Genomic DNA, 14,845 nt, shown 5'->3' on the forward strand with positions numbered 1-14,845 from the left:
TATGGCCGGCGCTCATGGCTGGTAATGAACGCCGGCCCGGCCGTTTCCCGGCCTGCCGAAGGTGCACGGGGGTCGGCATGTCCGGGCCTTTTGTCCGAACCTGGCATGATAGTAACACCACGCTTGGTCGGGTGGAGGTGGTCGGCACGGTAGAGCGGCCGCCAATTGCGTCGGCAGTTCGGCCGTCGACCGTGCCGGGTGCTCGGGCGCCATGGTTGTTGCGTCGGACGGCGGTGGGTCCCATGTCGCCGCTGCGATGCGCCGTCCTGCAGCGGAGATCTTGTCGGCTTCTCTGGCAAGGGCCCGGGGATCTGTGATCGTCGTGCTTGCCAGGACGAGGCGTACCGGGTTAGGCAGCTGACGGAGGAACAGCTCCCGGAACAGGAATGCCGGAGAGTGCTCGCCGAGCAGTGAAAGCATGTCGTCCATTCGCTCGGAAGGGCGCGTGTCGCCGAGCTCAGGCAGTTCGAGCAGGCGCCGTGTGCGTTCCGCCGATGGGAGGGCGAAAGCATCGAGGAGAAGCTGCTTAATCGCGCCATATTTGTCAGCGGCTGGCGGGCTTTCGAGGAGGCTCAGGGCGCGGGCTGCGGTAGCCGACCCGAGCGCAGCTACCACATGGTGGAAGCGGGTGTCGTCGGCCGTGATGCCTCGCAGGGCGAACAGGGACTCCGCCTGTGCGAACCAAACCGCAGCGTGAGCCTCCCAGAAGGTAGGCAGTTTAAGGGCGACTGCCGTGTCCATGTCGATAGGTCACCAATGAAGGAGCTGGGGCTCCCACGTCGATCAGAAGAATGGACGCGACAAAAAGCTGGAATTCATCTGAGTTGCTTTATTGAAATCAAACACTCAGGCACTCCGAAAACCCGTTTATCGGTCAGCAATATATATCTATTAACCCAGGGGGTTTGCCCAGGCCCGGCGCCAGGGGGCGTGGCCCAGCGTCCTGGCTGCGGCCTGGCAAGTTGAGGGCGAGCCTGCCCGGGCATGCCCGGGCGTCCCGACCGAGGCCTGGCAAGTTGAGCGCGGGCCTGCCCGGGCGTCCTGGACGAGCCCGGCATGGTGATCGCTCCGCGTCCTTGATAGGTGCAAGGCGATTGTGAAACCCCAGCGGCAGCCGCTACAACATCATTGGTGCCTTCATTATGTCGTCATAATTCGACAGACAATGCTTGTTCCGATCAGTTTGAAATTTCTTGAGCGTCTACGCAACAATTATATTAGAGAAGGTAAATTTATGACGTCATCGGTCACGTGGTCTGGCAGCCATATTGGATCAAAGAAAAAAAACCTTCACAACAGAAGAGTTGGCTCGCATCAAGCTGACTGTGTGGGGTAAGTATTCTTTGAATATATCATTAGTTTTATTTGTCTCCCTTTCCACCTCCTTTACCTTACCTGTGAGTTCTCAGCTTCACAACCTTTCTCGTTGCATGAATACATGCCTGACAAGGGGCCATTCGTTGATAATGTAGGTATAACTGAAATACCATCTTTGACCTGTACCTTTTTGTTTTCTTACTTCTTTCTTGACCAGTAAACGTTCGTTTTTACCACCCTTGGATTCAAGATGTACTTCAGCTTTAAGAAAGGAATTTTTGGCCCAGTGCTCCATATATACACCATTTTGTCCTGATGACATGATTAAGACATAAACAGTTTTGTCCAGAACTGCTGTGAATGTAAACTTGTGAAAATCCATATAAGCCTTCCTCTTCACATTAGGGTCCATTATAATGCCCTGTGGAGACTCCCCCTCTTCCCCCCTCCACTTCCCACCCCTAGATATGTCCCTTCGATCCTTTTTCTCTCCTCGTCTGTTAGAAACTCTGGGTTACCATTAAATATTGGAGACACAAATTGCAGAAACAAATCCTACAACAGCAAAAAGCTTCCCCTCTGCTAGAGAAGGCTTAATATGTGTCTCGAGGTGGAAGTAGCAACATTTAAAATAGATGAGGCCGCTTCAATATTCAGCTATGTCCTTCCTTCCATCCGTCAGTCAAAAATGAAGAAGAACAACCCTTCTAAACCATCGCGTTTAGTGATAAATGGTTTCAAAGAGGTCATTCTAGAAGGTTCTAAAGGGTAATTGTAATGGGTTCTTGTAAAGAGTTCAAAAGGGTAATTGTAATGGGTTCAAAAGGGTAATTGTAAAGGGTTTCAAAAAGGTAATTCGACAAGGTTCTAAAGGGTAATTGTAATGGGTTCTTGAAAAGGGTTCAAAAGGGTAATTGTAAAGGGTTCAAAAGGGTAATTGTAAAGGGTTCTAAAGGGTAATTGTAAAGGGGTCTAAAGGGTAATTGTAGTGGGTTCTAAAGGGTAATTGTAAAGGGTTCTAAAGGGTAATTGGAAAGGGTCTAAAGGGTAATTGTAAAGGGTTCTCAAGGGTAATTGTAAAGGGTCCAAAAGGGTAATTGTAAAGGGTTCTCAAGGGTAATTGTAAAGGGTCCAAAAGGGTAATTATAAAGGTTCTAAAGGGTAATTGTAAAGGGTTCTAAAAGGTAATTGTAAAGCATTCTAAAGGGTAATTGTAAAGGGTTCTAAAGAGTAATTGAAAAGGGTTCTAAAGGGTAATTGTAAAGGGTTCCAAAGGGTAATTGTAAAGGGTTCTAAAATCTAAAGGGTAATTGTAAAGGGTTCTAAAGGGTAATTGTAAAGGGGTCTTAAGGGTAATTCTAAGGGGTTCTAAAGGGTAATTCTAAAGGGTTCTAAAGGGTAATCGTAAAGGGTTCTAAAGGGTAATTGTAAAGGGTTCTAAAGGGTAATTGTAAAGGGTTCTAAAATCTAAAGGGTAATTGTAAAGGGTTCTAAAGGGTAATTGTGAAGGGTTCTAAAGGGTAATTGTAAAGGGTTCTAAAGGGTAATCGTAAAGGGTTCTAAAGGGTAATTGTAAAGGGGTCTTAAGGGTAATTCTAAGGGGTTCCAAAGGGTTCTAAAGGGTAATCGTAAAGGGTTCCAAAGGGTAATTGTAAAGGGTTCTAAAGGGTAATTGTAAAGGGGTCTTAAGGGTAATTCTAAGGGGTTCTAAAGGGTAATTGTAAACGGTTCTAAAGGGTAATTGTAAAGGGTTCTAAAGGGTAATTGTAAAGGGTTCTATAGGGTAATTGTAAATGGTTCTAAAGGGTAATTGTAGAGGGTTCTAAAGGGTAATTGTAAAGGGTTCTAAAGGGTAATTGTGAAGGGTTTTAAATGGTAATTGTAAAGGGTTCTAAAGGGTAATCGTAAAGGGTAATTATAAAGGGTTCTAAAGGGTAATTGTAAAGGGTTCTAAAGGGTAATCGTAAAGGGTTCTAAAGGGTAATTGTAAATGGTTCTAAAGGGTAATTGTAAAGGGTTCTAAAGGGTAATTGTAAAGGGTTCTAAAGGGTAATTGTAAACGGTTCTAAAGGGTAATTCTAAAGGGTTCTAATGGGTAATTGTAAAGGGTTCTAAAGGGTAATTGTAAACGGTTCTAAAGGGTAATTGTAAAGGGTTCTAAAGGGTAATTGTAAAGAGTTCTAAAGGGTAATTGTAAAGAGTTCTAAAGGGTAATTGTAAAGAGTTCTAAAGGGTAATTGTAAAGGGTCATAAGGGTAATTGTAAAGGGTTCTAAAGGGTAATTGTAAAGGGTTCTCAAGGGTAATTGTAAGGGGTTCTAAAGGGTAATTGTAAAGGGTTCCAAAGGGTAATTGTAAAGGGTCTAAAGGGTAATTTTATGGGTTTCGTTACTTTCTAGGCTTTGCCTATTTCATATTAAAAATGCTAAACATATCACTTCCTTCAGTCACAGGTGAGACTTGTTTTCTCCAAACGACCTGTCATCACATCATAGGGTAGGAGAATGATATCCTACGATGATTCCCTGTCTATACTTCTGCATTAGTTGGTGCACGTTGTTGTTTAATCGACATATCAGATTCTCTCGTGTATGTTATACAAGGTTGATGTTGTTTAATAATAGGTCATGATGGAGTAGTAAGCAGCATTTTCTTTGACGATGGGTGTTTGATTTTTTTTTTTCTCTCTCTCTTTTATTTGTCGAGCGGATGTGCGGGAGGAGTTTCGTTCTATTTCTCTTCTTTTTCTTTACCTAATTGTTCATAGTACTGATTTTTTGAGAGATATCATTTAATACCTCAAACAGGAAGAGGAGGACGTGGAACGAGGTAAACAAATATCGATTGTAAAATCGTTTATTTGTAACAGCTCGTCGTTACCTTATTGGTGTTATATAAATAATCCGTATCTATCCAAAACAGCCTTGACCTTTACCCTCTCAATTCCAAGCAGCCTGGAGTTGACGGTTCGGCCTGAAACAAGTAAAGTTTTTTTTACTTCACGCGAGTTAGGAAACTTTTTTTAAACTTTTAACTTTTTTTTTTCTCTCTTGTCATTTCCCAGCTTTGTAGCTCTTTGCCATGGACACAAACAGCCACGACAGGGAATCCTGGAAGCCTGGCCAGAGGGACCGGAGTTTGATCGGGAGGTTGAGCGAGCCAAGCAGGTTCTGCTGCGCTGCAGTTTGTGCCACCTGCATGGGCCACCTGTACCCGGAACCTGGCAATAGGTAACAACACACACCTTTATACAGACTGCACAAATTGATCCCCGTCGGTCGTACCTCCAAATGCACCCATGGTATTGTCAAACAATCCATGAAGCACCTTGGTGGAGTGTTTGTGCCACTATATTTGTAGTGATTATATGAGACTGATTTAGTGTTGGTTTATTAATAAGGCTGTGGTTGATCAACAGTAGCCCAGATATATATATACAGTATATTATACATATATATACCAGCTTGGCTCGGCTCGCTACGCTCGCCTCACCAAGCGGCGTTACTGAGGGACGGGCTTATTTTAGCTGAGGATAATGACTGTACCTGGTTTGCTGTGTTATCATGATTTACACCAATCATAATACAAACAATTATTTTGCACACATGTATTTGTTGTGTTGTGATATTACATTTTTATAAGCAACTTAGGTTGAAGATTTAGGTTGAATTTTTTTTTCAAGAAAGAACCCCTCAGCACATACCGAGGGGAGGGGTAGGTGCAGACTGGAAATTTGGGACGATTACACCTCACCACCACATAATTCAAAACACCTCACCACCACATAATTTAAAACACCTCACCACCAAGTAATTCAAAACACCTCACCACCAAGTAATTCAAAACACCTCACCACCAAGTAATTCAAAACACCTCACCACCAAGTAATTCAAAACACCTCACCACCAAGTAATTCAAAACACCTCACCACCAAGTAATTCAAAACACCTCACCACCAAGTAATTCAAAACACCTCACCACCAAGTAATTCAAAACACCTCACCACCAAGTAATTCAAAACACCTCACCACCAAGTAATTCAAAACACCTCACCACCGAGTAATTCAAAACACCTCACCACCAAGTAATTCAAAACACCTCACCACCAAGTAATTCAAAACACCTCACCACCAAGTAATTCAAAACACCTCACCACCGAGTAATTCAAAACACCTCACCACCAAGTAATTCAAAACACCTCACCACCAAGTAATTCAAAACACCTCACCACCAAGTAATTCAAAACACCTCACCACCAAGTAATTCAAAACACCTCACCACCAAGTAATTTAAAACACCTCACCACCAAGTAATTCAAAACACCTCACCACCAAGTAATTCAAAACACCTCACCACCAAGTAATTCAAAACACCTCACCACCAAGTAATTCAAAACACCTCACCACCAAGTAATTCAAAACACCTCACCACCAAGTAATTCAAAACACCTCACCACCAAGTAATTCAAAACACCTCACCACCAAGTAATTCAAAACACCTCACCACCAAGTAATTCAAAACACCTCACCACCAAGTAATTCAAAACACCTCACCACCAAGTAATTCAAAACACCTCACCACCAAGTAATTCAAAACACCTCACCACCGAGTAATTCAAAACACCTCACCACCAAGTAATTCAAAACACCTCACCACCAAGTAATTCAAAACACCTCACCACCAAGTAATTCAAAACACCTCACCACCAAGTAATTCAAAACACCTCACCACCGAGTAATTCAAAACACCTCACCACCAAGTAATTCAAAACACCTCACCACCAAGTAATTCAAAACACCTCACCACCAAGTAATTCAAAACACCTCACCACCAAGTAATTCAAAACACCTCACCACCAAGTAATTCAAAACACCTCACCACCAAGTAATTCAAAACACCTCACCACCAAGTAATTCAAAACACCTCACCACCAAGTAATTCAAAACACCTCACAGCCATAAAACACGTAATAAAAACACCTCACAGCCACGAAATTAAAAACACCTCACCCCCACGTCATTTAAAAACACCTCACCCCCACGTCATTTAAAAACACCTCACCACCACATAATTCAAAACACCTCACCCCCACGTCATTTAAAAACACCTCACCCCCACGTCATTTAAAAACACCTCACCACCAAGTAATTCAAAACACCTCACCACCACATAATTAAAAACACCTCACCACCACGTAATTATAAACACCTCACCACCACGTAATTCAAAACACCTCACCACCACATAATTCAAAACACCTCACCACCACGTAATTCAAAACACCTCACCACCACGTAATTCAAAACACCTCACTACCATGTCATTTAAAAACACCACCACCACGTCATTTAAAAACACCTCAACAACAACAACATGCATTTTAAGGCCATTTTCCCTGCCAGAGCAGGGGTTAGCCTTGCGGTCCCCATGACAATCTTCTCCATCTTGCCCTATTTTCTGCATCTCTCCTTGTTAACCCCCTTGCCCGCATTTCTTCTTCCACCATCTTTAGCCAAGTCTTTCTCGGTCTTCCCCGTCCTCTACTTCCTTCTACATTCATTTCCATCACTCTTCTCAACCAGTCACTTTCATCCTTCCTCAACACATGACCAAACCATCTCAACCTGTTCCTCTTCACAGCATCAATCACAGGCTCTATTCCCATCATTTTTCGCAATTCATCATTTGTCTTCCTCTCTCTCAACGATACTCCGCACATCCATTGAACCATTCGCATTTCCACCCTTTCCAACCTTCGTTGCTGCTCTATGTTCATTACCCATGTCTCGCTCCCATAAATCATAACACTTCTCACACATGCAGCATACACCTTTCCCTTCAGCTTCAGCGACACACTCCTCCTCATCAGCAGGCCACTCAGTTCCCGAAACTTCTTCCATGCACATCTCACTCGAGCAACTGTTGCCGAGTCTGATCCACCTTCTCCATTCAGCATGTCTCTGAGGTAGCAAAATGTTTTCACACCTTCCAGCTTCATGCCGTCTCCAAGATCCAACTCAACATTTCCTCCATCTGCACCTCCCTCTGTGCACACCTTACATTTGAATGTAGCTGCCACACTGGTTAATGACCTTCTCAGACCACTACATTTTTGATGAACCCACTCAGCGCACATTGTACAGTACATTGAATGGAGTTCACTCCGACACCCTTCCTGCACACAGCACAGGGCCACTTCCCAGTTCTTTCCACCTCACCACATGCTTTACCACTTGCCATCATCTTCGTCTTTACGATATTCACCTTCAGACCTTTTGTCTCCATACATTCCTTCCACTTGTTCATCTTTTCCTTCAGTCCATCCATACTTTCCGCAATCAACACCAGATCATCTGCATACAACAACTCCCACGGTAAACCCTCCTTTACGTTCTGAGCCAGCACCTCCATCACAGCTACAAATAGTAGTGGACTTAGTACCGACCCCTGATGCACTCCCACCTTCACCTCAAACTCACCACTGTTCCCGTCCTTCGTCCTTACAGCTGTGTGCGCTCTTTTGTACATTGCCATCACTACTCTGATCAACCATTCCTCCACTCCTAACCTCCTCAATGCCCATGTCACTACTCCACGTGGAACCCTATCAAATGCAAATGCAGATCAACAAACCCAAGAAACAACTTATTCCTCTTCTCCATGTACTTCTCCTGCAACTGCCTCACAATAAAAAGCGCGTCTGTCGTTCCTCTTCCTGGCATAAATCCAAACTGCATTTCTTCAATCTTCACTTTCTTCCTTATCCTCCTCTCCAACACCCTTTCCAATACCTTCATTCCATGCTCCAATAACTTTATCGCTCGATACGAGCCACAGTCCAGAGGGTCCTTTCCCCTTGTATAGAGGGATGAGGGTACTCAGTTCCCAATCCACTGGAATGCGGCCTTCTTTCACCACCAGATTGCAGATCTCTGTCATTCTCTTCACACCCCAATTTCCCGCTGCCTTCAACATATCTCCCACAACTCCCGTCGGCCCTCCCGCTTTTCTACTCTTCATTGCTTTTATATAATTGCTACAGACGGAAGCCTCTCCTCAGTTAAAGACACATGAAAGCCCACTTGGAGTTTGCAAAAAGCACCTAAAGGACTTTCAGACTGTGAGAAACAAGATTCTGTGGTCTGATGAAACCAAGATTTAACTGTTTGGCTTCCGTCTGGCCACTCTTCCATAAAGCCCAGATCGGTGGAGTGTTGCAGTGATGGTTGTCCTTCTGGAAGTTTCTCACATCTCCACACAGGATCTCTGGAGCTCAGCCAGAGTGACCATCGGGTTCTTGGTCACCTCTCTTACCAAGGCCCTTCTCCCCCGATTGCTCAGTTTGGCCGGGTGGCCAGCCCTAGGAAGAGTCCTGGTTGTTCCAAACTTCTTCCATTTAAGAATTATGGAGGCCACTGTGCTCTTGGGAACCTTCAATGCAGCAGAAATGTTTTTCTTGGCTTCCCCAAATCTGTGCCACGACACAATCCTGTCTCTGAGCTCTGCAGGCAGTTCCCTTTGACCTCATGGTTTGGTTTTTGCTCTGATATGCATTGTCAGCTGTGAGACCTTATATAGACAGGTGTGTGCCTTTCGAAATCATGTCCAATCAATTGAATTTACTGCAGGTGCACTCCAATCAAGGTGTAGAAACATCTCAAAGATGATCAAGAGAAATGGGAGGCACCTGAGTTAAATTTCATGTGTCATAGCATAAGTATGAATACTAATGTCAATGTGATATTTCAGTTTTTTATTTTTAATAAATTTGCAAAACTTTCTCAAATCCTGTTTTCTCTTTGTCATTATGAGGTATTGAGTGTAGATTGATGAGGGAAAAAATGAATTGAAACGATTTCAGCATAAGGCTGCAACATAACAAAATGTGAAAAAAGTGAAGGGGTCTGAATACTTTCTGAATGCACTGTATATATATATATATATATATATTGTTGCGGATATGGGATTTGCATCCATCCATATCCACTTGTAAATATTCCCCTATTTCCTCAATACTTCCCAACTATCCCCAATCCCCCATTCCCTAGTCCCATTTTCTGTAAACAACACTCGGTAGACCCGACCTCCCCCTATTTCCCCCATTAAATGTCGTGCCCAGGTTCACCGCATCTCATGTAAGACAACTATAGGACATCTTGCTAGTTATTCTTAGTCTATGTCAGTTAAGGACTCGTTTCCATTAATTCTGACCCTTCGTTGCACCAGAATGTGATTGTATGGCACCGTTAGGAAGTTTAGGACCTCCCAATACCTCCCCGCAGCTCTTCCTCACGGTTCAGCAACAGCAACAACAACAACAACAGCAACGGCGGCGGCGTGCACAGGGAGTGCGCATCCTCACTCCGGCTTGGTTGGTAGGGGGTGTTGGGAGGGCATGAGGCCTTCCCAACGAGCCGCCATCGAACATGTGCTCGACGGGGTTACCAAATAGGGGCTCCCTGTCAGCTCCTCATCAAGGGCGGAGCCCGGTAACCCCCGCACCCAATGGAAGCGGCGGACCGGTCCCATCTGGGGCGGAGCCAACCAGCCGAGGGCGTGTCACTCCCCGCTGAGCATGCGCAGGAAGAGGGAGGTGACGTCAGATGCGCGCTGAGCTTGGAGCAAGCAAGACGTACCCTCCGAGCGCTGTGAGGCCTCCCTGCATCTCTTGGACCGTGCTTGATCCTGTCCCCGAGCCAAGGTGCACCTTGTGCTATCGAACTACCTGTCCTTCCCTGCCATCAATCCCTGTGTAAGTCAGCCTTGTTCCATTTGTCTGTGGTCTGTCTGGGATAAGATAAGACTGTAATTAAGTGCCTATCTCTTCTGTGTCTTTACCTCACTACCTTGTAATCTACCCCTTTTCTCCACCACTGTAATTACACCCTCCTCCGGAGGTCTTGAGAACTGTACCCCCTTGCGTCGTTTCCTCTTTCCCAGTCGTTGTGTCCTTTCCATCATTGATTTAGCATAGCGCGATTTGGTCAAGGTCTGGGTGGAATCGGGGTCTAGTCGGGGAATAACTGTTAGGTCGCGGTAATACACCACCGCTCGGTCAAAAATAACATCTAAACCGCGTCCGTAACAATTGGTGTCGAGGAGTGAGATTCGAGGCCCGAACCAAATTTTTTAAAAAACATCTAGGAAATAATTTGGTCAAAATTATAAAGACATCGAAATTTGATTTTGTTTTACAAAAAAAACCCGAATTTTGAAAGTCGCGCTATGGGAGATCAAGACGGCTGGGTTCCGGTAGAGGAGAGTGAGGCAGGGTCGATCCAGGACCAAATTGAGGGACATGAGGAGAGCGAAGCAGTGAGGGCGGCAGGTTCGCAAAATGGCGTCCTCGCGCACGAGGTTACGGGCGCGCAAAATGGCGCCTCGCACATGGCTACGGCGACCGCGCCCGCGACCGTAGCAGCGCCGTTGGGGGATTTGAACCTTTTTTTTATATAAATAAAGGCCCTTATGGACAAGAATAGCGAAGAAATGGAAAGCAGAATGATGAGGGTAATGGGGAACCGGATGGATGCTCAGAGTGAGCAAATGAGGGCTGATAGTGAGCGATTGGGGGGCAGAATGGGGGGCAAAATGGGAGAAATGAGGGAACGGTTAGAACAAAGGATGGGGTCCAATAGCGAGAAATTGAGGGATGACATGGGGGCCCAGATCGGAGGGTTAGGGAGTAGAATAGAGGGATTGGACAATAGATTAGGGGAAATACAGGAGGGGTTAACGGGGGTAGAAAACAGAATGGCCGCTCAAGAGAATCAAATGGAAGGGATGAAAAAGAGGTTAGAGGGGTTAGAAAACAGTATGGAAGGCAAATTGAGGGACATGAGGGACCAAGCGGAAAGGGAAGTTTAAAAAATGGGGCAGCAGATAGAGGGGGTCAGAATGGGGGTAGAAACTAAATTGGATGCTCACAGGGAGGAAATGGAGCAGATGAGGGTGGCATCTGGGCAGGAGATGCAAGTGATGGGAGAGGAGATCAGAAGAGGTGTGAGTGAGGCGGTCGGAGGAGTGCGTGAGGAGGTGAGGCACTGTAAGGAGCGCATGGAGAAGGAGGTGAGAAAGGGGACTGTAAAATTGCAAGGTGGTATAGAGGAGTTGACGCTGGGAGTAGAACAACTGACAGTGGGACAAAAGGAGTTGGGGGACCAGGTAAAGAAGAACACAGCGGTAATAGAGGGTTTAAAATCGACACAGAAGGAGATGAAAAAGGACGTAGGGGTAATTAAAAAAGAGTGTCAGACGGTACATGAGGACCTGACGAGGAAAATGAACAAGGTGGTAGAGGTGATGGAGGTTAAAGAGCGGGAGGTGCGGGAGCACATAGAAAAAAATAAGGTGGAGTTAGAGGAAGAACTTAAGGGGGCGCACGAGGAGATGAAGGAGGTGAAGCAGAAATTAGAAGAAGTGGAAGAAGGGGTGAGCGAAATTAAGAAGCGACGGAGAGGGGATAAGAAAGAGATCAAAGAGGAAGTAAAAGAATTGGTCCAAAGTCTGTGTTCGGATCGTGATGATGTGCTCATTAACCGGATGAGGGATTCGCAGGTGATGGAGGAGAAGCGAAGAGAAGGAGGACCCGGTGTAAGTGGTGACCAATATGGTCGTGCGTATGATGCGCCAGGTGATTTAATAAGCTTGGGGGTCGAGATGGACCCGGGTGTTCGTGAGAGGCCGTTGGTGAAGTGTGCGACAGGTCTGGTGTGTGAAAAACGAGGTGTGCGAGAATGTCCGACCATGGGGTGTGTGAGGAAAAAGTGCACGCCGAGGAGTGAGTGTGCCGTCGAGAGTGAGTCGGTCGTAACGCGTGTGCGAGGGGGTACATGGAAGCGCGGTGTGGTAAGTGTTACGGAGGAAGTAACGAAAGAGTGTGCGCAAGAGGATGCGCGAGAAAGGTGTGTAACGGACAGGTGCATGGGGAAAGAGTGCGCTGTCAAGAGTAAGGGGGAATGCACGCCTGTGGTGAGTGTTACAGAGGGTGTAACGGGAGAGTGTGCGCAAGAGTGTGCGCGAGAAAGGTGTGTAACGGACAGGTGCATGAGGAAAGAGCGCGCTGTCGAGAGTAAGGGTGAGTGCGCTGTCAAGAGTGGAGGTGAGAGTAGTAAGAGTGACACGGAGCGTGAGTTGGTTGTGACAGGTGAGCGAGGATGTACACCTGGAATGGAAGGATGCACACCTGGAATGGTAGAGCGTGTGTGGGAATGCACACTTGAGTTGGTCGTGAGGCACGTGGTTGGGTGTGCGAGTGAAAGCACACCTGTGATTGTCACAGAGGAGGTGACCGAGGAAGGGGCGCGAAGAGGTGTGTTGGTGAGGTGTGCGACCAACGAATGTGTGCCAAAGTGTTCGGTGGTCAGGTGTGTGACCAAGGCTGTGAGTGGAATGAGTGTACCTGGGTGTGTTAGAGAAGGTACGACGAGGAGCATGGGAACAGCTGGATGTATGGGCAAGAAAGGGGTAGCGTATGCGTGTGAGCATGCAGGTGAGGCATCGACGGTAACCGGGTTAGCGGTTAGAGCGACTTTTAGCCGAATCGGGCCCTCGGTGCGTGCCGGGCTTCGCGTGCCGCGAGAACCAGCGGGGATCTGAGCCACGGCGGGTTCGAAAGGACCGCCGTACGCGATCCACGCTGGGCCTCGCTTGGAACGGCCGCGTCCGTGCTCAACTAGGCGGAGCGGGCAGCTCGATAGGAAGGGTCGTCATGGCGACCACTTTTTGTTGAGACGTGCCGGCAGATCGAGATCGGGACATTGGATGGCTCCACGCCGAGGTGGTGCGTGGGATCTCGGCCCGGGTAAGCCCCCGTCCCTGCCCCGAATGCGGGACGTATCCAGCCGCTGGCACAAAACAACCCGCATTCATTGCTCGGCTGTACGAAGCCGAGCTTTAGAAGGGAATTGGCGCACCGAGAGGATCTAATAAGTAGACGGGTGATGAGGTTAGTGTTTTGGACCCAAAATTAGAAAAAGGCAAAATTTGATGATTGGTACGGTGATTAGCAGTAAATGGCAAATTTTTGATTTGTTGGATTCGGTGTGCAAAATTGATAGTGGGACCTCCCCGATGTGGTGGGATGGGCAATCCACCATCCCTCACAGAGGGGGGCAGATGCGCTATAGATTATGGGGTGTATGGCAGTGAAAACTAGCCCGGGTGGGTTAGGATATTGTGTGTAGGGATCTAGCGAAGATGACATTAGGTAACGTTAAGGTTAGTTAGTGACAAGGATACCTGTAGAGGGGACGCAGGTAGATTAGAGTGGATGATAATGACGAGGGAGCGCAATAGTTTAAAGGGACGACTGGGAAGCGCAAGTTTCAGAGGGGAGTAGTTAGATGAGATGATGCTGTGTGAGAACTGGACAGGTGTGTGGAGCAGTGTATGAGTAGTGAGTGTTGTGGATCAGCGCGAATGCGCTTGGGGGAGAGAAGGGTGCAGGCGGCACCAAGTATGAGAGCACAGGTGTGCAAGTACAGGTGTGTGGAATATATGGAGCAGAGAATGAGTGGTGTGGAGAGAGTTGGAGTAAGTGGGACGGAGTGGTGTGCGTGGTGCGAAGGTGTGGATGGGGGAAGAGTGGACCCCCATCACGGATACCCGGGGCGGGTAGTGTAAGTGTTAGGTAGAGGGTATAGGTAAATTGTGGTTGGATATTGGCATCTGTGGTGCGGGTGGAAGAATGGTGATTGAATGGGTGCATTAGTGTTGTGGAAATGGCTGGGCGTGTAGCCTGTTAGTGTGTGTAGTTGGTTTGGGCACTCCACCACTGTGAGGATGTCGGCCAGGTGAGGCCGCAGGTGGGCTCTGGGAGCCGTTAGTGTCAGTGGGTGCCTGAGGATCCCGGGTGTGGATCGGGCAGCCCGTGCCAGAGAGGGCACTGAGGGGGTGAGAGTGCGAGAGGGCCTTCCCCAGTTAGTTAGGTTAGGGTGAGGAGCAGGTGAGCTCGGTAGGCAACAACAGTGGTGGAGGTGTGCAGGTGGGCGGACCAGCTGGGAGCGTCACACGACCCAGCCACCGAAATTGTGCGGGGGCACCGAGTGTTGAATCGGGGAGTGAGACCCAAATTGATGGTGTGCACCACAGATGGTCAATGGGATTTTGGTTCTTCGAACCACATAGAGTAATGAGGGCCAATGGTTTGGCAGGAGAAAGACCCCGGGTAATGTAAAGTTGTTAAAGTCATTTAGGAAATAGTTAGGATTGATGAACCTGTCGCACCATAGGCAGCCACTTACGTGAGGTGGTGATGATGACTCCACACCTGTGTTCCTTTGTTCTGTGTTGCAGGAAAGGAGAATTGCTGTGTGGATTTGTGAGACGCATCACGACGTGGATGAGACATTGGGGTGATTCCATCTCTCCCTCCTTAGGAGGGACTGATGATGAATTGGTGATGGCAGATTTTGATGTTGAATTGGTGATGGCAGATTTTGATGAGAGTTGGAAATGGCAAATTTGATTGGTTAGGAGGGAGAGAAGACGAATTTGGTTTATGGGAGGAACGGGGAAGACAGTAGGGA

At 47.1% G+C, this 14,845-nt stretch overlaps 1 protein-coding gene across 6 annotated transcripts in view; it reads left to right on the top strand.

Annotated features, from left to right (window-relative positions):
• The first annotated feature begins 4,020 nt into the window (after nucleotides 1-4,020).
• Nucleotides 4,021-14,845, top strand: part of TMCO4 (transmembrane and coiled-coil domains 4) — an 86,480-nt gene continuing 75,655 nt past the window's right edge. For 2 of the 6 annotated variants that reach the window (XM_078780252.1, XM_068120689.2), the window contains exons 1-2: nucleotides 4,021-4,145; nucleotides 4,381-4,546. In XM_078780252.1, the coding sequence (XP_078636378.1) occupies nucleotides 4,398-4,546 (149 nt within the window). In that variant the 5' untranslated portion in view covers nucleotides 4,021-4,145; nucleotides 4,381-4,397. Of the gene's footprint in view, nucleotides 4,299-4,380; nucleotides 4,547-14,845 lie in introns of all 6 variants that reach the window. The other 4 variants (XM_078780253.1, XM_068120690.2, XM_078780251.1 and 1 more) reach the window with 3 other exon arrangements.

The sequence above is a fragment of the Myxine glutinosa genome, chromosome 6, assembly GCF_964187855.1.
Source record: "Myxine glutinosa chromosome 6, kmMyxGlut1.1, whole genome shotgun sequence".
NCBI lineage: Eukaryota > Metazoa > Chordata > Myxini > Myxiniformes > Myxinidae > Myxine > Myxine glutinosa.